At 32.3% G+C, this 21582-nt stretch overlaps 2 protein-coding genes across 4 annotated transcripts in view; one reads left to right on the top strand and one right to left on the bottom strand.

Moving 5' to 3' along the window:
• The window catches only part of LOC135840049 (midasin), a 78892-nt gene that overhangs the window by 20079 nt on the left and 37231 nt on the right, over nucleotides 1-21582 (top strand). The window lies entirely within an intron of this gene.
• The window catches only part of LOC135840062 (uncharacterized), a 39035-nt gene that overhangs the window by 6675 nt on the left and 10778 nt on the right, over nucleotides 1-21582 (bottom strand). For all 3 annotated transcript variants that reach the window (XM_065356393.1, XM_065356394.1, XM_065356392.1), the window contains 4 exons: nucleotides 9032-9224; nucleotides 5274-5880; nucleotides 4995-5192; nucleotides 1274-1591 (listed from right to left, as the gene is read on the bottom strand). In XM_065356393.1, coding sequence (XP_065212465.1) covers nucleotides 1274-1591; nucleotides 4995-5192; nucleotides 5274-5880; nucleotides 9032-9210 — 1302 coding nt within the window. In that variant the 5' untranslated portion in view covers nucleotides 9211-9224. The remainder of the gene's footprint in view (nucleotides 1-1273; nucleotides 1592-4994; nucleotides 5193-5273; nucleotides 5881-9031; nucleotides 9225-21582) is intronic.

The raw sequence follows: 21582 nt of genomic DNA, 5'->3' as shown, positions 1-21582 counted from the left end.
GGAGCCTTCTCCCTTGACGCATGGGTCGTCAGCATTGAGCACGCTCTTGGCAAATACGGAACGTGTTTCTAATTAAAATTAATTCGATGGGAGTTGAAAAACGATATGAAATGTAGCGTAAGCGAACAAAAAAAGGGAAATTTTTCCACTAAATAAATTTTGGCATTCTCGATTTTAAGGTAGGTATGACCTACTTCAAGTTAATCTTTTCAGATTACCTAAAGCTGAATGATTTATTTGTGAAATTTTTTTTTCATAATATTTTGAACGTTTGTTTGCCTAGTACTTTGTGTTGATTTCTAATATCATCTTCGGCGTAACTCAGATTCAACGAAGCCTCTCTAATTAGGTATTAATAATTAAAAATTTGTAAAGAAGCTTGTTGCTTTTGAAAAAATTTCCCACAGTTTTCTTAAGTTTTCAGTGAAGGTATCTGGTTATTATGTTAGGTAATTTTAAGAGCGAATTTCACGTAGGTAAATGTTTTTCTGCTTATAAAGATGCTCGTAGATGTGAAATCGATATACTTACTTAGAAAAAGAAATGAACCAGATAAAAATATCGTATTGTTCGTGTATACGTATAGTATTTTGGTATCATTTTCGTATTTTCTGTCGTACTTCTCCGTTAAAGTGAAGCGGGAAAAGTGATGTTGATTTTACGTATGGATAGTTATATGTACTACGTACATGGATACGTTGAAAATGTCGAAAGGTAGTTTTGCGAACGATTCTAAATCAAATTACTATAGATATTTTGTGTATGCGAGTACGTATCTTCGAATGAAGAAACGATGAGCACGATTTCGCGAAGAATTTATTATTGTGGATTTTATAAGCGAAATAAGTGAAATTATACCTACCGAGTACAGGGAAATTCAATTTTCAAAAGTGTCGAATTAACGCGCGGTAAAATGAGCAGCTTTTCAAGAAACCTGACTAATAAACGGTATCCTAATGATATTTAGCTTTTGTTGATAAAATATAATTAATTACGTTATCCTCTTTAAAAACTTTTTGCCATGGTGTTTTTCACTTGGCGAAAAATATCGATTCGGTTTTTATTGTCTGCTGGAAAATACGAGTTTTTGCGGTTTAAATTTTTAAGCTCGAATGCATTTGTGAATTATAAACATATATCCACTTTTAACGTAAGCTCGGTTAGAGATTTTTCTTTTGCAAAAGGCTAACTTGCTGGGAAGAAGTTTTTGCGGTGATTGGTGTAGCATGTAGTGGGACTCTTCAGTATAAAAGTTTTTCTCTATACGAATTACCTGGAAACATTGATGATACGGTGAATTAGTAATTGACGTATTGTGTTGAGCAAGAACGGTGGGCTGATGAACCGGGGGTGGAGGTGGTGGCACGAGTAAATTAGCTTGAGGAACTTCGACCACGAAATCGGATTCTTCGGCAGCTGGTATGTGCGTATGGTTCGAAGGCGGAGTGACAGGTCTGGAGAACAAGCTGGCTACCCAGTCGTACAAAAAGCCGCAACATAATCTGAAGGCGGCGTGTCTTAATCCTCGGTGAAGCGTTATGAACAACATTGGATTTACAAATGCGTGTAGATAAGCTATATGCAAAGTGACCTGAGAAAAACACATAAATTATCACCAATATTGTAGGTATTATTTTACCGAATAAATCTGTCTGAATGTTTCCTTGTACATATTTGTTTATGCAAATAAGTACAGGGTGTCTGGTAAATAGATGTACAACCGCGAAATTTTGATACAGCAAGTTCCATTTTCTCCTTAGTCAGTTTTATGGGGTTAGGATCGTGATAGGTAGGTACATGATTTTCCAAGTTCAAAAAATTCAAAAAAAAAAACAACTCAGATTTCTGTTTTTCTTCATTGTTATGGAACGTACCTAGATTTTTGGGTAGGTGTTTCTTTATTTTGATTTACTGTCGGTGGATTCCTGTTTAAATTTTTTTTTGCTACTATCAACCCCTTCTACCCGTCCCCTTAATTTAAATTTCTTTCCTCATTGGTATCTGGGTGAATATTAAAATCTTGCAAATGTGCTTACATTTCTTTTATTTAGAGATGGCGATGATTGATTAAAATGATAGATTCACATAATAGATGCTTAGCAGGTTCCTTACATGTAAATTTATCAAATTGGACCATACCATTTTATTACATAGCTGGTACATATGTTGTAATATGTAGTTGTATGTACATATTATTTCACTTTAATTTCGACGCTTTTAAAACGATAAAGAATGGTAATTTAGAGCAGTTAGTGCAATATGCGACGCACACATTTATTTACATGTTCTTCAAATGATCGATTTCGTTAGAATATCATTAAGTTGTTTTCCAGGTACCTACTCTCGTATATGAATGAAATTCTTACGAATATAAGAAACATCGTGTTTCGCCTAGATAATTACGGAAAACGCTCCAAGATTCGGAGTAATTTGCATATTCATTTCCGTTTCCTTTTTGGAGTATTTTTTTCTCTCAGTTCTCGACAGCGTAATGATACTGCAGTGTTGTATCGATTAAATAATATTTTAAAATCATTTCAGGACTGAAAAAGTTGTCTGTATATTTTTTTTCTGTAATTCAGTTGGGAGGACTTTTGATTTTTTTTTTGGTTTGTAATTTTCATGAAAAGATGCAAGGTGTATAGTGCAGTTATTCTTCTTTCAAGAAATATAATTCAAAACGATTTTTCATATTTACCAACTTTTTTCGTTTGGGGGGAGGGGGAAGGGTTACTTCAAGAATCGAATTTACATAACTTAATTTGAATACGAGTCACAGATATAGTTTTGTAAATGAGTTTGATTTCTTTTTTTCGCCTTTATTAATGGTTTAAATTTCGTAAAATTTATTGGTTTTAAACTTTAATTTGAATAAAATAGTCTTTAAAATTCAAGAGAAAAAAACTATTCTGTGGTTTTTCTCTTTGACTTATTTCAAGTTTCAATATCGTTAAAATATATTAAAGGCGAGATTAATTTCAATAATTGACTGAAGCAGAAAAGACGATGAAATTTCGATAAAATAGCTTTTGATTAAAAATAATTAATTCGGCATTAGAGAATATCATTAGCGAGATGAAAAAATATTCAAAATCAGATAAGTTGCGCCAAAAAGGGAACGGAAATTTCGCGTCGTATTTCGTTGAACAAAGATGTGAGTAAAAATAGCTACTTATCTAAAAACAGCCTGTTAGACGTACTAACGACTCCATCGAGAATAATTTGCTCTTTTTATACCGGCGAGGTGGATCTCAACACCTGATGTTTTGATGTTGCTGTATTTGTATTGCTTAAAAAATGATAGTATTACTTTCTATGAGAGGAAAAAAAAAACTTGAATTAGGTAATATCTCAAAGCCTTTAAGGATAGAAGGAAGAAAAATAAGTAATTTTGAGTTTATGGCGTGGCATGGCGCGGCGGGGTTCTTTCAGATGTTACATGAAATTTCGTCAAAAAATAATATTTTTGTTGCGGAGAAATATATACTCTGTAGCTGTGGATGTTTGATGCGATTTTTAAAATGTAGCCGTATTTTTGGATTTTGATTAATTTTTTCCTCGTGTGTACAGTATACGTAGATTACGTATGTATAGTGCTGGCGTACGGAGTATCAAGATATAGCGTAGGTATGTTCGCCTATATGTATAGTGTGTGGTCTAGTTAAAAAGTAATTCGAAAAAAATGAATGTATTAGGATCGATGTTCCTTGCCATCGCATCGTAGGATATTGGAGTTTCTTTGTTGAACGAATTTTTGCTTCAGAATGTAATATGAATTTATCAATTTTGCCATAACGATGTATAAGAAATGATGAAAAGCTTGTATGGCCGTTTCTGCATATAATATGTATATATTCTCCTTTGAAATTTCTAGAGTATTAGAATGATTTTCATTTATTTAATAACAAAGTGTTTTGAAATAGAATTTTCTCAGGGTGCCTTGTACTGACAATGAGTACTCTTTGAATTGATGAGGCTTGTTTTTGAAATCAAAACAGCTTAACTTCAATCGAGCTGTTTGGCTCGCTGAAAGAGCATGTCACCTTATCACCTACACTTCATAACCAAATTTCTAAATTGCTGGAGAAAAGTGAACTTTTGCTGGCGGCTCCAGGTCGGTCCAAAAATGGTGACAATCGATGAAGGGGGGAGGGGGGGGTCGACTTTAGAACACTAACCAAGTTTCAGTTTTATCTCTATATTTGCTCTTTTTGTATAAAATTATTATACCTACAGGGTATTTTGGCCATTTTCAAAAATTTCGCCTAAAATCGAAAAATTAACTTCGGCGGTTAAAAAGACGAGTCTTTCAGGGAGTCAAATTTCACCTCGATCGGAGTTGATAAGTTGTAGGTTAGAATCATCAAAATTTTGTCCGGCTCCAAAATTGAAAAGACTTCTAATTGACTGAAGTATGGTCGATGAGAGAAAAAAACACTTCCTTTTTTTGGTGTGAGAATTGTTGAGGATGTTTTCTTTGAGTGGAAGACTACCCAGAAAAATCATGAGTTTCCTACTCGGCTCAGGGAGCTGAGCGAGGGGTCCTCACACTTTTGGGTAGTATAACCTGTGCAATTCCTCGGTCACCCTTTCCCCTAAAAAGTTGCGATTTGAGTTTCTGAATCTCCCTGACCTATTGAATTCCTTATTTGAGACGACTTTTAGCCCTCTTTTTTGGGTGTATTTTTCTGCGTTCATAATTTTAGGGAAATTGGATCTCTTGTGGCTGTAGCTAACGAGTTCCCAATCAAAACTGGGACACCTGGTATATGTATGACGATATAGAGATAGACTTTTTATTCAGGAAAAAGCAATTTGTTATATGTACATCTTTTTTATTCCACCTTTTAAAGGAAGTATTCGATAAATTAAAAAAAATGAGCTCGATAGTATACGTATGGAGACAAATTTGATTGATAGCGTTTAATTAATTTAACGATTGATTTTGGTATAAATGAAGAATTGAAAGTTTAATCCACGAATACGTCAGTTACCTCATGTCCCGTACTTGAGATAATGGGCGGTCTGGCCAAAGTAACGAAAAACAGTGGTCCCCAAAATATGACATATGCAGTTGTTATCACGAGGAACATTTTCACTTTTTGGATGCCTTCGCGTTCCATGCGTAATAAGTAATTACGCATGCGGCGATGCTCTTCTATGGCATTTCTGACACCACCTACTTTCGCAGTCTGCAACAAAACAAATCAGTCTATAAATAGCCAAACAATTGTGTGTGAAGTTGGAATGGATAGTAGATGAGTTTAACGTACACCGCCGTTGGCATTTACTGCAGCACCTGCGGTTCTAACAGGAGCATTTGAGCCCGTCACGTTGACCAGAGTAGTTACCAAACCTGTGACTTTGACAGCTTCGACGTTCGCTTTGGTTAAATCTCTGTGTAATTTATGTAAGTGAAATAATGTCAACATGACGCATATCACATTTATCGATATCCATAAAGCGTTCAATATATAATGACGGAACGGACCATGAACCAAAGGACAACTCGGAGCGTTACGTATCATTTCAGCTCGTGCTGCCAAAGCACCGCTCAAAAATGTCGGCCCCAAGTTTATGGTTATGCTGGCGAACCATATCATGAATGTTCCGAATAACGCGCATTGCGGAGAATCCATCAGTAATGGTCCGGAAATGAGACTTTCGTCGCTACCGTCTTCTGGAAAAACTGGCGAGTCGTTGAGAACCGTAGTTAGCATATTTATTGTCGATACGGTCACCAGAAGAAGGAACGCGGTTTCTACTAGGCTGCATTTTCGAATCGGTTCGCAGTGCAGAATACTCGAACCGAGTGGTAATAAAATGGCTGCTCGACCGCAGTCAACGGCGCCTTGGTGGAATAGTAAACCTTGAGACCAGCTGTAAAATGTTTATGAAAAATGATTATAATATCTTTTCGATAAAAAGTACCAGCGCGGCGGATTGTAATTGGAACCATTAGGGCAACAGTGAGTGAAAAAGGGATTTTTTTCACTTGTTTAATATCATCCCCCCCACCCTCGTTGATTTCAATTTTAAAATGATATTCGATGTAGGATGAGTATTAAGGAGAAAAGATTTTCAAATCAATTTTTTACCTACACATATTGCCGTGAATTCTATTCTATGAAGGAAGTGTGTAAAGAAAAAAAAAGAGATATCTATCACTTGCATTTTATTCATTCGATTCCATTTGTTGATGAATGTGGTTTGACGATTCGGCCTTTGCAAGTTGTAGTATAAATGGAAATTTGTTGATTTTAGTTTAATTATTCAAGTCAGCGTGTGTTTTTGTTATACTGGTAATGTGGTAAAAAGACCTGAATAGGATACCTACTAATTTGTGTAATTATTTGAGCGTGAGATTTTACTATACATAATATACTCGTGTTTGTATGTTACATCCTAAAGTGGGTGTTGTGGGTGAGTTTGATTTGTAAAGTAAACAAAATTCAAATTTTACAGTTTTTTGATATCTATAAAACATCAAGAATGGAATGAATTCATTTTCGTATGTACTTTGTACATATCATCAAAATATCTATACTCATGGCTCGTATTATTGCCATGTCGTTGTTTTTCCACATTTACGAGTAATTTTATCGAAATCAATATCGTCGATTTCATTTCACCTCCGAGTTATGCACCTATCAGAAAATTTAATCTACCTTATCAATCAGCATAATTATTTTTCATCAATTGAACCGCATTCAAATTTACGTGTATTTGCTTTATCGGTGTTCGACGAGGATACGAAGTTATGCACCTATTATTGTCCCGTTGATGGTGAATCGAGTTTAAAGGCATATGAATTAGCAAACAGTAAAATTAAACCCTAATCTAGTCGTGGTATTTGATAAAATCATTACGTTTGTGTTTAATCTAGCGTTACGCGTATTTGCAATTCGATAAATTAATTTTTCTCGACTGATTCTCAAAAATATCTAATTACAGGGGAACCTCTGAAAATTTGTGTATTTTCTTTTTCAATTCGAAAAGAGTGAGTTGAACATAAAGACAAAAATTTTCAGTTGATGGAGTTCATTTTTTGACGTTTAGTATGTTTTTTAAGAAATGCGTGTCTGAAGTTTCTTTTCATTTTTTTTTTTTGAGGGTTTTAACAAAGAGTCTTTTTTTGTTGTGTATTATGGAGTCGTAATTTTCTAAGAAATCTGATGAATTAAGAAAACCTGAGCCACAGAAAATTCAATTAGTTAGGTCAAACCTCGTACGCAATTGGTTGTTTGGGTATTTGTTTTCAATTTCCAGGGACAAAAATGAACAGACAAGATTCATTATTTGAGAGAATATGTGATATTTTCGTTTAGAATTACGATTTAATGCAATACTTTTTTATATCGAAGTGAAATTAAAAAAGTTTATCTTCGTATTTGCGCTCAGTGCAATGTGGAAAATAGCTTTATACGAATACCTGCACGTGGAGTTTTCTCTTAACCGATAAGTTTCTGGTTAGAATGAGTTTTGTGTTTTGTCCAACATGGGACATTTTTCACGAGAAAATTTCTTCAGGCAGCTTGTATTCAGTAATGAGTGTTGTGATTCTTTTCGCCTTAAAAATCAGTGCCAATTTTTTTTTTTTTCATTTGAAACGTTCGTGTTTTCGAAATATAATGTATTTTTAGTTTAGTTTCTCGTGAACATATTCAAGTAAAAATAATCGTAAGACATTTATCCCTGAGGGTGAAGATATTTTGCCAGTGAAACAGATTCGAATACCAGTGCATCCTCTTAACCATGATTCTCGAGTTATAAGAACCTTTAGCTATACGAGAAAAATTCTACTTCAGACGTATGTTTGTAATAATTACGAGTATGTCTGTTTATAAAAATTTAAAACATGCTAATGTATTCCGAAATAAAGAGAAAAAAATGCTGCAAGCAAATTAATACTATTGATATGGTGCAAGTGACGCTAATAAAAATTTATATCGGAGGAATTACTTAATTGAATTTTAATCGAATTCTTAAATCTGGACCGCGTTTATGGTAAAACTTTTGATAGTTGAGGAAAGAAATCGTATTTTATGCAAAAATTAATTAACTCTATTATAGGACTGTATTTTCAAAGAATTAGCATATTAGATGAAACTTTATTATTATTATTTTTTTAAGATCACTCGAATCCGTCCACATGGTATTACATCTACCTAATTATAAAAAGTACGAAAAAACATTTTTTGTAAAAAGGATTTTACGTAAAACGAAAAAAAAAACTAGTTATACGTATACATTCGAGTCCTTTAAACAAGTATAATACCTAATATTAAGGTGAAAACTGAATGAGAAGAACCTGAGGTGGGTTTAATTATGATGATTGCGCGTCGACTGTGAAAAAAAGTACCCAAGTATTGTTTGTAACAAAATAGGTACTTGTAGTATTGTCGATTTCAATTTGCGCGAGTTTTCGCGTACCAATTGTTTCATTAAAAGTTTAAATTTTTGTTGCAATTCAAGTGAGTGCGATAACGCAAACGTGTAAGTATCTTGAAACTTTCATAACGCGTTATGCGGTTAAGAGGGCTGCAAAAGTTTACCCTGTTCTGTTATTATTTTTACTGCAAGACTTTGAGAAACTCATACGAGGAATTTTACTCGGCACCGTATGTTAATTCGTTAACGCGCCGTAAGATTGGAACGATTTTTCAAAATTATCGATTTTTTGGCTAAAAATTTCGCCGTTTCTGTGATTACTTATTTAAAGATGAAGCGTGAATGGAATATGAAAGCGGTGCGAAGAAAAATTACTCTCGAACAAAATAACATTAAAATTTACCACCTTCGTGTACACCTTATTTAGGTCTAACACCAAACTATCGAAAATTCCAACTTGAATAATTAATTTACCCGACGACGTCAGGTGCGAATACTGTACATTTTAGGTAGGTTCGCAACAAGACTCGGCTAAAATTATCTTACTCCTTAAGTTGGAAATTCATTTTTCCAACCTAACGAGTCGGAATATAAATAACGAAACGTATATAAAAACCTGGTTATAAGGTGGTACACTTACCGTCTGAGATGCTTGTTGATTAAAATCAATGACATCATTATGATATTAGCGATCACTCCCATCAAACCTAAGCTCAGTATGACAGTTGCTTCCGCTTCTCCGTCCGGATGACATTGAAAACCTCTACTAGAATTTGTAGCATTTGAAGCAAAAGAGCGTAGATTAGGAACACCAATCATAGCAACCGCCGACCCTACGAAAGAAAAAGCAATATTTCTTCACTTTTTATATTCGTACCTTCGGAAAATAAGGAAAGTTGGCACAAAAAAAAAAAAGAAAACAGATAAGTGAGAATTACGAGGCGAAGATTAAAATGTAATTTTCAACGTTTACGCGAGTTTGAGTGAATTCAACTTATCATGCTTTTAATTAAGCTAAAGAAATGTAGCATTAAAGTTGGCTAAAAATGTTGTTGTATAAGTTTTGAAAAAAAAAAGGAAGAAATTACGGATGTAAGTACGAAAAATTGTTATCGGAGGAATGAAAACATGGGTAATACATGCGACGCTTGACTACACAAGTCATAGTTGAATGAAAAAAAAGGGGTTCTTTTATTTTTTATTCAAGTACGTTGAAAAAGTGGCTTTATTTGAATGCACGTTTAATTGTTTTTTCCCACTGTTGTAAAACGATAAGTTACATTTATAGTGTTTTCTTTTTTACATTGGAATATTTACACGAAATAACCATTTTTCTCTCGTTTTTGAGGCTCTTTGCTTCTGCCTTTGGGCTGATGTAAATGAAGGAATTCTTCATACTTGATGATGATAATTTTCATGAATGTTGAAAAAAAAAAACGGATGCGAAGACTTGATGCAGAGAAAATACGAGTAGGATTTAAAATTTTTAAATTTCGTTTCGATTTCTGATCTGAATAAAAAGATTACTTTATTATAGTTTCGAAATACAAGTGAATATAATTTTGGAATTCATTATTAGCTGAATTTTCATTACAAAATGCTATTATTGTGATTTAATGTAGCGCTTGAAGTTGGTAAGGATTATTCGACGTGGGTTGGGGCAAAATTTGGGGAAATCATGGACGATCAAGTATGAAAAAATATGTACTATAAAGTACTTTTCATAAAGGGAAGTCGACCTTCGGAGGTCCTAGAGCTGAAGTTTATAGAATCACGAAGTACAAATTAGTTCGAGAAAAAAAAACAGAAATTTTGAATTTTCTGAAATCAGTTTTTAATTGTTCTCACACAGCCTTATTTTTAGGAAAGTTCTTCAGAAGTTTTTTTTTCATTTCCGGGATTAAAATTAACAAAATTGAATTATGAAAAAGTCAATTTTGTTGGCATTTTCTTGCTCAAATTAATTTAAAACGTGTTATTTTGGGCTTTTGCAAAGTAGTGAGTTTTAATTCGAACCCATCGCTTTTTTTCATGGAAAATCATATTGCTTAAAAAAATGTTTAACCAAATGATAAGTTCTACCTACCAGCTACCTATTATTTGTATCATTTATATCTTGAAAACTGAAACCACACTTGAAGAAGATAATCTTTGTGGAAGGACGACAGGATAGAATGAGAGAAAAAAGAAAGAGTTATCTTTGGAGGGGGTAGTGGAGGAAGAGTATCAGATCCGTATTCAGTATCGACGAAAAAAAGTGATGTGAAATAAGTTGCCTACTCGGTTTGCCGTAAATACGTGTTATCAAGGATAGCTCGTTGGTACTCGTATTTACGGCAAACCGAGTAGGCAACTTATTTCACACCAGTTTTTATGCACGATTTTCAATCAGATTGAACCTGATATTATTGATTTTTCAGGTGTTTTAATATTTTTTCAAGGTCCATGACTTAGATAATGGGAAAAGGTTATTTTAACGTATTTTCAGATGTATATATTTTTTTTAATTGAAAAAAAAAAAAAAAAGGAGATCGAAGTCCCTTTGAAGGTAGAAATTTGAAAATCAACATCGAGAATTTTGTTGTTGTAAATTCATAGTTTTTCACGTGTAAATAATCTGTTTGAGAGTTGCAACTTTGGCTAAAAATTTTTTTTAGTTTTATTTGTGACTCAATCTTGAAAAATTATTTTGTGGTCCATGACGTAGATAATGGGGAAATGTGGCGTACTATTTTAATGTTTTTTCATATACATAATATATTTTTTTCGTGTGCTGCTTTATGAAATCACAAAAAAATATTTTGTCACAATTAAAAGATTTTTTGGAGCGTTTAGAAAATTTCCACCTGTGAGTCTGCTAAGTTGGAAATTTGAAATGAATTATGCTGCTTTATTCCAATTCAAATTTTATTTTTCTGACAAGTTTTTAAATTTAAAAAAAAATTGGGGATCAAAGTACCTTTAACGGTAGAAATTTGAAAATCAATATCGAGAATTTTGTTGTTGTAAATTTTGTAGTTTTTCACGTGTAAATAATTTGTTCAAGAGTTGCCACTTTGACTAATTTTTTTTTTTTTAGTTTTATTTGTTACTCAACCTTGATGAGAAATTGTTTGTGGTTGTACAAAAATCGAGGGTGTTTTTCACGTGTAAATAATTTGTTCAAGAGTTGCCACTTTGACTATTTTTTTTTATTTTTTATTTTTATTTGTTACTCAACCTTGATGAGAAATTGTTTGTGGTTATACAAAAATCGAGGGTATAAATTGTCATAGGTGTATTTAAAAATTCAGCTCATGGGAATTGCTCTTTATACATTCATAATAGTCAAAAAATGACTAAAATTTAAAAAAAAATGTTAATAATGATCCTTTGAAGCATTTTCAAACTTTTATTATTCTTACCAGGGTTCCAAAAAATTACGTTTTTCAGTATTTTATAAACACGCTTGAGTATGTGCGAAAAAAAAAATTGTTTATGAAAAAAAGGTGTACGTTAGAAATGTTTTGTACCTATTGTTATTTCAATCCAGTAAGACCTTTAGAAGAATTTTTTCTGGAACTTTTCACTTTTCATGGGCTGCAAAAATCGTAATGTCTCTTTTTTCACCAAAATTTCATGTCCATACTTATTATAGAAGAATGAATGATGAGAAGTCGTTGTATGGCAGTATTAGGTAGATCTGAACAAAAATGTATTGCCTATAAATTCGCTATTGATACTTCCAAAGATAATTTTTTTTTCAAATTCAATTATTTCATAAATATCTCTTTTAAGCAAAATTTCGTGGTACATTCGTTTCATATTTTGATTTATCAGCATCGCGAGGAAAACTCGTGCAAATGATATTTTCTGCTGAAAACGTATGTTTCATTATTTATAATCTTCTATATGCAGTGATATTGTTTAAACATGGTTTGATTTATGGAAGAAACTTACCCTTAAATGCCCCAATTAATTTCATTACATGCGATGCTTATGTTGCAAATCGATTAGAACTGTAAAGATGTATCTTTTTGGAAAGTTGACCAATTAATTCAAAGCAAACTTTCTTCCGCAGTTGATATTTATTTTACTTTGGATTATAATTATGTTGTCTCAAAATTCGATCCTTTTTGGTGTGTTTGTTATTCATTTTATCAAAATTAGATGGTGTTATGTTCCTGTTTTAGTAACGGGTTCTTTTTATCTCTTTTGCGAAATTCCTGAGCAAATACTGAAATGAAAATGAGATAACTCTGCATCATCTTTATTAAAAATTTGTTCCAAATCAGCGTTAAAATATCAAGAGAGATAAATTCTGTATACTTTGTAGGTACATATTTTAAAATCTTCGTCGTACTCGTTTCCAAATTTTATACCTTTCATTTACCAATTTGTTGAAGGGAAAAATTCGCGCTTTGATTTTATGTTAGGTTTGTTAGGTATCCTTTTTCGATTGGTGGTGTTAAAAACCGCGCCAATCGATCAACAATAATTTTTTCTCGCTATAGACCAAACTTTATACGTTATGTCTTCTATTGTATGATAACTTGATGAAGGACATTGTAAAAGCTTTAGAAATATTTTTACACCGTCATAAACGAGGGTATAATCAAGAACGTGGACTTGAACATTGTTTTCTCATAATACGCTTGTATATCCTTTTCAGTAATAATTTCTCGTTGAAAGTAAAAAGTGCATCGTCACTACACGTTCCTACATGTAATCTGTATAATCGCATTGAAAGCAAAGATGATGAAAAAAAAAAAGGTGTCGAAATATGAAAGTCTAAAGCTGTTAACAAATGAGCTTTCGCGATGAAAATCTAAAATATTCTCAATTGGGAGACGAGAAACCTAAAAGAAATGTGTTTTAAATGAGAAAAACGCGTTCGTGGGAAAAAGATTGGTGCGAAAGCTGTCCCGTCATGTATGGAAAATTTGTTTTATCCTGTATAGGTAGGCTGTGCGCTGTGTGTTTTCTCCTTGAGTGTAATACGGAAAAGCATTATGTTGTGTATCGGATTTCTTTAACTAAATGGACGGATAAAAAGTTACAAAAACTCCAACGCTAAATAACTTTTAATGGTGATCGTAAAAATTTAATATCTTTGACTTCGCTGTAAACCTAATCGTTTTCTCGTGAACAGAAGCTTTTTAATATTTTGAAATTAGTCTGCAAAAACTTTCACCATTTAAAAACTACTCTAACGATTCAAGAAGTGATCAAGGGTTCAGCTAAAACACGCAAGATGAAACATTTATTGCATAGTAGACAAGTGTTATACCAATGAGCAAAAATCTTACTTAGTAAAAGGGTCTCATTTGGTAAAAGTTATTGTCAGATTTACGATCTTATATTGTTTCAATAATGTAAATATTTAAGCCAGCCATTTAAACTACAATGTCAGTTAGTCTGAAAGTATCACAGACTCAGCGTTATATTTCAAGCAAATATACGTCGAAATGATCTTTTATTATTTATGATACATAATTACATACAATACAACCTATTATCTTCGAAACTATCGTGATAAAGAGTACTTAGTTTTGGGTAACGAGTATCAAAAAGAATAATATTTTGCTCAATCTAAAATGCCTATTTTTGTTAATTTGTAATCAAACTTTTTTCAACTTGGAGGGATAATCGATCCATCGAAATATATAATTCTGGGAAATTTATTAATTTTTCTTTCATCGCCCTCAATTTGGTATATGATCCTTGAAAACAGCCAAAACCTGTCACTTGAAAAGGTGCCGATTTCTCTCTCCCCGCCCCAATGGATTTTTATGGTATAGGTAAGAATTATTATTTTATTCGAAAAACGTATCATTTAGGCTACTTTACCAATTGAGAGTAGAATGAAATTGTTCGGAAAGTGTTTTGGGGTCAAGTTATAGATTATAGTGTGACCAATAAACGACACATTTTACCTATATTTTCTCAGGTATACACAAATATAACACGGGGTGCAAAAAAATCTATTTCATTTTTGCGAACAGGTGGTATAGGAAAATATCGGTAAAATTACTATCATCAATTATTTAGACGATGTGAGGTAAGTGGAGAAAATTCGATGAATACAACGTAATCTAACCCACGCTTTTCAAATATCGAAACGGTTGTAATTTTCATGAGGAAAAAAACATGCTGTAAGGAAAATAATCGCTTATTTGGCAATACTTTACGAAACATTTTTTCTGAATGGATCGTTCATGCTGGCTTGTGTTGCTTATCAGTATAACTAAAAGTTGGTCATTTGTAGTATGTAGTTTAATTTTTATTTCAAAAAATCGAATACCTACTTACATTATTTTATAAACATGACTATTGTACTGTATAGTGTGCATCATGCACAATTATATAGATACATATAATAGTATTTTAGTACACATGAACTGTCCTCTTAGTCCCTTTTTAACCTCCAATATTATGATTACTCAATTAGCTTCATGTATGTTCCCAGCCACATAGGTATCACTGGAAACGAAACTGTTGATAGATTAGCAAAAACAGCTGCTGCCCCCTCCCCTCTTACCTCTCTTACTCCTGATGACATTAAATCTCTAATCACTCACAGCACATTTACTAACTGGCAGAACTTTTGGTCACAACAAACTTCAAACAAACTCTTCCAACATAAAAAAACTACCCTCCCCTGGAAAAATCTAGGCCACCTGAACAGAAAAGAAGAAATCCTGGATTACTAGACTAAGAATAGGCCACACAAAAATTACTCATAACCACTTATACCAAAAAGAACCAAAACCCTCATGCCAATTTTGCAGAAACGAACCCACATCCATCCAACACATACTTTTCAACTGTCCCCAACTAAAACAAAACAGACTTACACTACAGATAGAAGAAAACCCACCTACTATCCCTGACGAACCCTCAGAAATTCAAAAATTCATCTCCCTAATAAAAAACATCAACCTCACAAACCAAAATACGTTTGATAATTTGACGAATTGTTGACATGTTGACATAACCAAGTTACTTCTGTTTTACATAGAATACGAAGAAAAGTCGACAAAAAACGAGATAAAACAGCTTAAAAAGTCATCGGTTATAAACGTAGAAATTAAAAATGCGCACAGCATCGCGTAACTAATAACACTTATCATTTCAAAGAGGTTTCCGGAAGGTTAGGTTTAGCGCAGTATTTTTATTTTATATTTTTTTACGCTAGAAACTTCGAAATGCTCATCCATTTATCTTGGCATTAGTAAAGAAAACCCAACTGGGAAAGCTGATATTTCACTAAAAGGAATATTTCAAATTAAATATTTTGTGGCAAGTTGTCATAGTTGTGAAATTTTGCTCAAAAGTCTCTTTAAAAAAATAAAATGTAAAAGATGGATCACTATTTTTTTCTCTTTTTTATGCAGTGTTTCTCTGCTAACGATGCGAAAACTAGAAAATTGCTTTCGCAATGAATTTATTATAAATGCTGGAAAAGGTTAAATATCAACGGTGGTTTTTTGTTAAACTGAAGAATCCCTTGATTAGTTTTTATTATTGTGTGTATTGTATTACGAATTTTTGATGAAATTTTGAAATGAAATCATTTTTTTATCCTTTATACACATACATATTCCCATTGAATCATTGCCTTGGTCTGTTTCTTTTTATTTACACAGCTTGATTAATTTTTTATCTGATGTAGTTTCACTTTAAAAAGGAAATTTTATTAAATACAAGAGAACATAAAGAGTAAATACTATCACTGATGCAGATTATTAAGAGTCATTTGGCGGGGAAAAAATTGATAAGAACGTGATAAAAAAAATGAAAATTCATGTCCTTTTCTTTAAAAAAAAATCAAAATAAACTGTCGTGTCATCATCTAAAAATTAAATAGGCTAAAATCTTTTTTTCCCTGATAGGTACCTACTTATCTTTAAAATTTCTAAACATTGCAGTTGTGTGATTGTTCTCATATTGGAGTGATTCTCGCTGGAAAAATTGAAAGTTTTTTACAATTTAAAAAAATTTTATCGTTCGAAATTTTTTGCTAAAAAATTAATTTGATCGAGTTCAATTCAATTTTTTGTTATAATATGAAACACTGGAGATCTTTAAAAGTGTAGTGTAAACTTTCCATGTGCTAAAAATTCTAACGCTTAGGGCTTTTGCTTTTTCCAAACGTAAGAGTAAATAAAAGATGAGGTGTCGTAACATTTATAAGATTAGTTTCGTATTGAAAACTGAAAATATCATCTCGTTGACGATTCGAATTATATAAAATAAATAAAATAACGAATGGTTTTCTATATACCGTAGTAAATGAGGTAAATTCATTCAAACACTACAGAAAGTGGAAATGATCCTTCCTTCTTCTACCAAATTTATCAACGTGAATTACACCTAAACATATTTACTTTTTTTTGGGTCGTAGGTATCGATAAAGGTATGTCTTTTGAGAGAAAGGTCTCGTGGTTTCTAAGAACCTTTTCGTTTTATTTTCTCTCGCTTTTAAATTGAAAAAATTATCATGTTTCAAAAATACCTCATGTAATTGTCGTGTCGTTGAGAATGCATTTTTCAACTCCTATAATTGCTCATTTTTAGGAAAAAATATGCCTACTTCTTGTATCGCTTGAAGTCAACTATTGTAAACTGAGTTTTATAAAAACGCTTTCTCGATGGGGAAAAGTATATGTAGTACACTCTTTCACCGTCTTACTATGACAGAAGTTGAGAAAAAAGTTGTAAGGTTGAAAAATTCAATTTCTGAATTTTAGTGGACTCTTGTACGAGTATTTGAAATTCAGGCTGTGTTTGTGTCGTTCAAATGACAAATTTTGTCTTTTGTTCGCTACTTTTCCCAGTTGTTTGAGCATCGAAATTATCAAACTGAATCAATTTTGATGAAAAAGAATGACGAAATATTTAAATTTTTAACCCCTCCAAAATCTTAATTTTGATCTTTCTTAAAGTGATGAATAAAATTATTGATTCATCAACTTGAATAATTAACGACCCAACGCTGTTAAGTATACTCGTATGTATATTTGGCGGGAAAACGTAGTCTCTACTTGATCATTGAACAGTTACCAACTAGCGTCAAAATTCGTGAAAAGAATTTAAATGTTTGCGAACTGTTGCTGTACTTCTGTGAACATAATTCTTTATCGGATATTTTTCATGCAATAGAGCTTCGATTAACGAGCGAACGTTATCGACTGAAAAATGAATTCAGATCAAAAAGGTTTACCACGTATTGAAGTAATTTGTTTATCGTAGTTAATTTGAACGTTCTAAAGTAAGAATAAGTAGCAAGTACTTTTGCAAACGGTAAAGAAAAGAAGGGAAATAAATTACTATGTACGTACCTAATATTTTTTTACTTTCTTATTCGTCTAGAATTCTAAAATTGAGCTCGGGGCTTTTGAGCATTTATTAGGTATGCATAGGTAGATAGAGATACATTCATTTCAGAAATATAAAAGCAAATTTTAAATGTGGCATGTAGAATTTTCTAAAAGTAGATTCCACTCTACTGTACCTACACGATTAAAATAAAATAATCTAAATGGTATTTTTTTCTTTTATTTCAGGTGAGTACCAATTTTTGACTTGCGTAGCTATGCTAGCTAAGTAGTACGGTATATTAAGTATGTATCTTGTATACCCAGGCACGAGAATAAGTAAGTCATTTTATGATTTTATTAGTATCAAATTCATCGTGTAAAAATTCGGCTTTGCTGCCAATAGCCTCTTTAATTTAGAAAGTATGCAATCCGTTTATTAATCCTCTTCATTTGTCGTGAATGGTAGTCTAAATATCCGTTGTTGTTATTCAAAGGTTTTCTACTTGGATCTAAATTGTGGCAAACTTTAGATGAGACAGTCGAACCCTGTTGTAAAAATAGATTGAAAATCACCCCGTTGTAAAAATAGATTGAAAATCAATCATTTTTTCAATGCTCAATTTTGTGACTTAGGTGTACATGATGTGAGTGAGAAAAATTCGTCAACGAATTTGCAAATCACATCTGTTATACGCAACGTATCGATGAATGCTCACTTTTTATTGGCGAAAATATTTTCCTTTCGCGAATGATGAAAAATGTTGAGAAAGCCTCATGTTGTGTTATTAAATCAGAAATTGAAAAAGTTACCAGGTACTGAAAAAAAAGTGAAACGTTTGAAAATATATACCTAGTTTGTTCAGATGTCGCACTCGTTAAGATGTAAAATAATAACCTGCCGCGAAATTGTTTTTCCTTATTCAAATATTTTCAATTTTGTAAAAATGAATTTTGAATGTATTAAAAATTGTGTCTTTTTACGAGCCGATTTACATATGTGCCTACCTTATCCACCGCGCTGTGAGCATCGTGATTTGAAAAAGGCACACATTCGGCTTAAACTAATTTTGAGATGATAAAAAAAATGTCTCATTGTTATAAAACTCAAAATTTGGTGTATATGAACGTTGCTATAAATACCTCGGACTACCTTCGTATAAATTTCATACTTGAAAAGTGGAATGAAACGCTTTCTACAATCATCAACTTTTATTTCACCTAAACCTCGTCAAAAAAATCGTGCCTTGTACACAAAATCCATCTCAATTGACTTGTCTCAGTACGTAAGAATTATATGCATAGTTATATTATGTAATACTTTTTTATGCATGCGAAATTTATTTCTTGAAAAACTAACACTTTTAATCTTTACAAGCTTTCGAAATTATAAAAACATAAATTACGCGTTTTTTCAGAAAAATTCAAAATTTTCATTTCATAGATCTTTAAAATTACAAAAACTTGAGATAACGCTTTTTTATTTGTTGAAAAATTCAAGATTTTCATTTCGCAAACTTTCGAAATTAAAATTACAATGGCGAATTTTTCTGAATTAGTACCTGTTTGCATTCAAGTGATGAGTCTATCCCTTAGGAATGCGATTCTATATTGTGACTCATATGCCTCAAAAAAGTGGAATAAGGTTACCTTCTATTGTTCTTTTAGATTTATAACACCGAGGTTTTCATTTTTTTTTGTTGGTATTTTTACCACCAATTACAAGTTATATTTTTCTGGCATGTGCGTCGTTTTACGAAAAAGTAATTTGTATGGTAGGGTTTGCGTTAAAGAGGGTTTTGGGTTTGTATAATTTCATTTAACGAGTCATTGTTTTAAATTTGTATAACCTCTCGACCCGACTATAAATGAAATAATTAGGCGATGAATTTGAGAAGTTAATGGTCATAAAATCGTTTTTAAGATTACCGTGGGGCTGGGTCAATGTTTTTCAGCTCGTAGAAAATTTTCGGATGAAGAATTACGTTTAATGTAGGGAAGTTAAGAGGGGATTATTCGCCATGTTGTCTAATCCTTTGAAACGAAATGACAAGTATAACGGTAAAAATCAACCGTCTGGAAAATATCACAACGAATGATATGTTAAACAGTTTGTCGAGTTTGTAAATTTTCATGTGTGAGATAGACGGTAATTTCGTGAAGATGGGGTTTAAATTGGCCTAATACTTTCGCGTAATACTTTGTCGCCAACTTAATTCTTATCTGCAGGTGAATTTGTTAATTTTACTGTTTCGTTTTTTTGAAAATTTTCGAGTTGACTGATTTTCAAAATACCGGAGAAATGGAAAGTGATCTTGCAATGTATACATTTTATAGTGAAGTTTGTAGAATATTTAAAGATATATAACTATCTCTATTTTCATTTAAAGGTTCTATAACAGCCTATCTTTTTTTTTCAAATCTGAAAACAGTGAAAAAAGTTTATCTTGAAAGTGAGTGAAAATAGAATATAAAATATATAAATTCGTTTTGAGATGTTCAAGTCGCAAGTTTATAATTATAGAAGATCTGGTATTATACTCGTAGAAATATGTACCTACTTTATATTACGTATACGTACGTAGGTAGGTAGGTAGGTATGTAGGTAGGTAGGTATAGGTATAAAATGAAAACGTATAACTCGCATCTTTTTCTATTTGAAAAAATTAAAAAAATGCTGTATGTGTGATACTTGAAAATAAGAAGCACAGTTTTCTCATAGGAATATTTAGTTCCTTTTTTTGCCATATCTCATTTTTATAACCTGCTGTATCGATATACTGCGCTTATCGCATTTTACCTGAAAAGTGGGAATGTTCCAATTTAAACATCAAATACATAGGAGAAAAAAAAACTAGAAGTGAGTTTCAGTAGGTAATGAAATAATTTTTTTTTACTTATTAGCAAAATTCTCCCGAATCTGCAGTATGGTACTTACCTAATCAGTGGCCAAGTTGACTCTGTAATCATAAAGTAATTAGTAGTGTAATTTTAATGTTACACGATTATTTCGAGAAACTTGTTAGGATTAGTTTAATTGAAAATTGAATGCATTCGAATACAGTTATTTTCTTCATCGTCGTTACAAATCGAGAACTGATTCGTGTCATTTGGGAAAAGTGCAACTCGATTTGATTTTTATAACATTGGCTTCTACTGTAATTTTCATTCGTTGTCATCATACGGAAATTGGTCTTCAAACGCAGCCGTACCAAGTTCCACAATCGCATTTTTTGAAATAAAATTCGAAACGAAACTTGGCCAAATAAAAAACACAAAGTTTAAGACTTTAGTCAATAGCATCCGATGCAACTGATAAGGGTAAAAATAAGTGCTCTGTATTGTTTTTTTCTTCGACTTGATATTCTTCACGATCATTTGTTTTATTACGGTGACATATCAATATTCTACAGCTTGTAACTTTCTTCTTTTTTTTTCGTTCAATGCGACCAAATGATAGGCTATAAATCGACGTAAAATTGGAACGTGCAACAAGAACTGACGGTGGTAATTTGGCGACATTTCATTATGTGCAACATTTTCGATTAATCTTTGCTGGGAAACATGTTTGATTTCTCGTTTCGTGAAGTTTCTATGCGTTTCTATTTCTAATTTCTGAATACTTTCCAATACTTAGGTATTTTGATTCGTATGGTTTAATAATTACTCGTATCTAAGCGAATTCCTAAAAATTCAATTAAATTGGAGTCAGTGTCGGTTTTATTTGGGGGGGGGGGGAGAATTTGGGTGATAATCTTCTCCAGAGACCAGTTTTTTTTTTTTTTTTTTTTTTTGATAAAAAGTTTTGATGGTAAAACGTGGTTGGTGATTTTCAAGCATTTTTGCGCTCTTGTTTCACTCGAGGAGATGCCGATTACACATACACACCTAA

The sequence above is a fragment of the Planococcus citri genome, chromosome 3 (genome assembly GCF_950023065.1).
Source record: "Planococcus citri chromosome 3, ihPlaCitr1.1, whole genome shotgun sequence".
NCBI classification, from domain to species: Eukaryota; Metazoa; Arthropoda; class Insecta; order Hemiptera; family Pseudococcidae; genus Planococcus; species Planococcus citri.
This window is presented reverse-complemented; position numbering and strand designations above follow the sequence as displayed.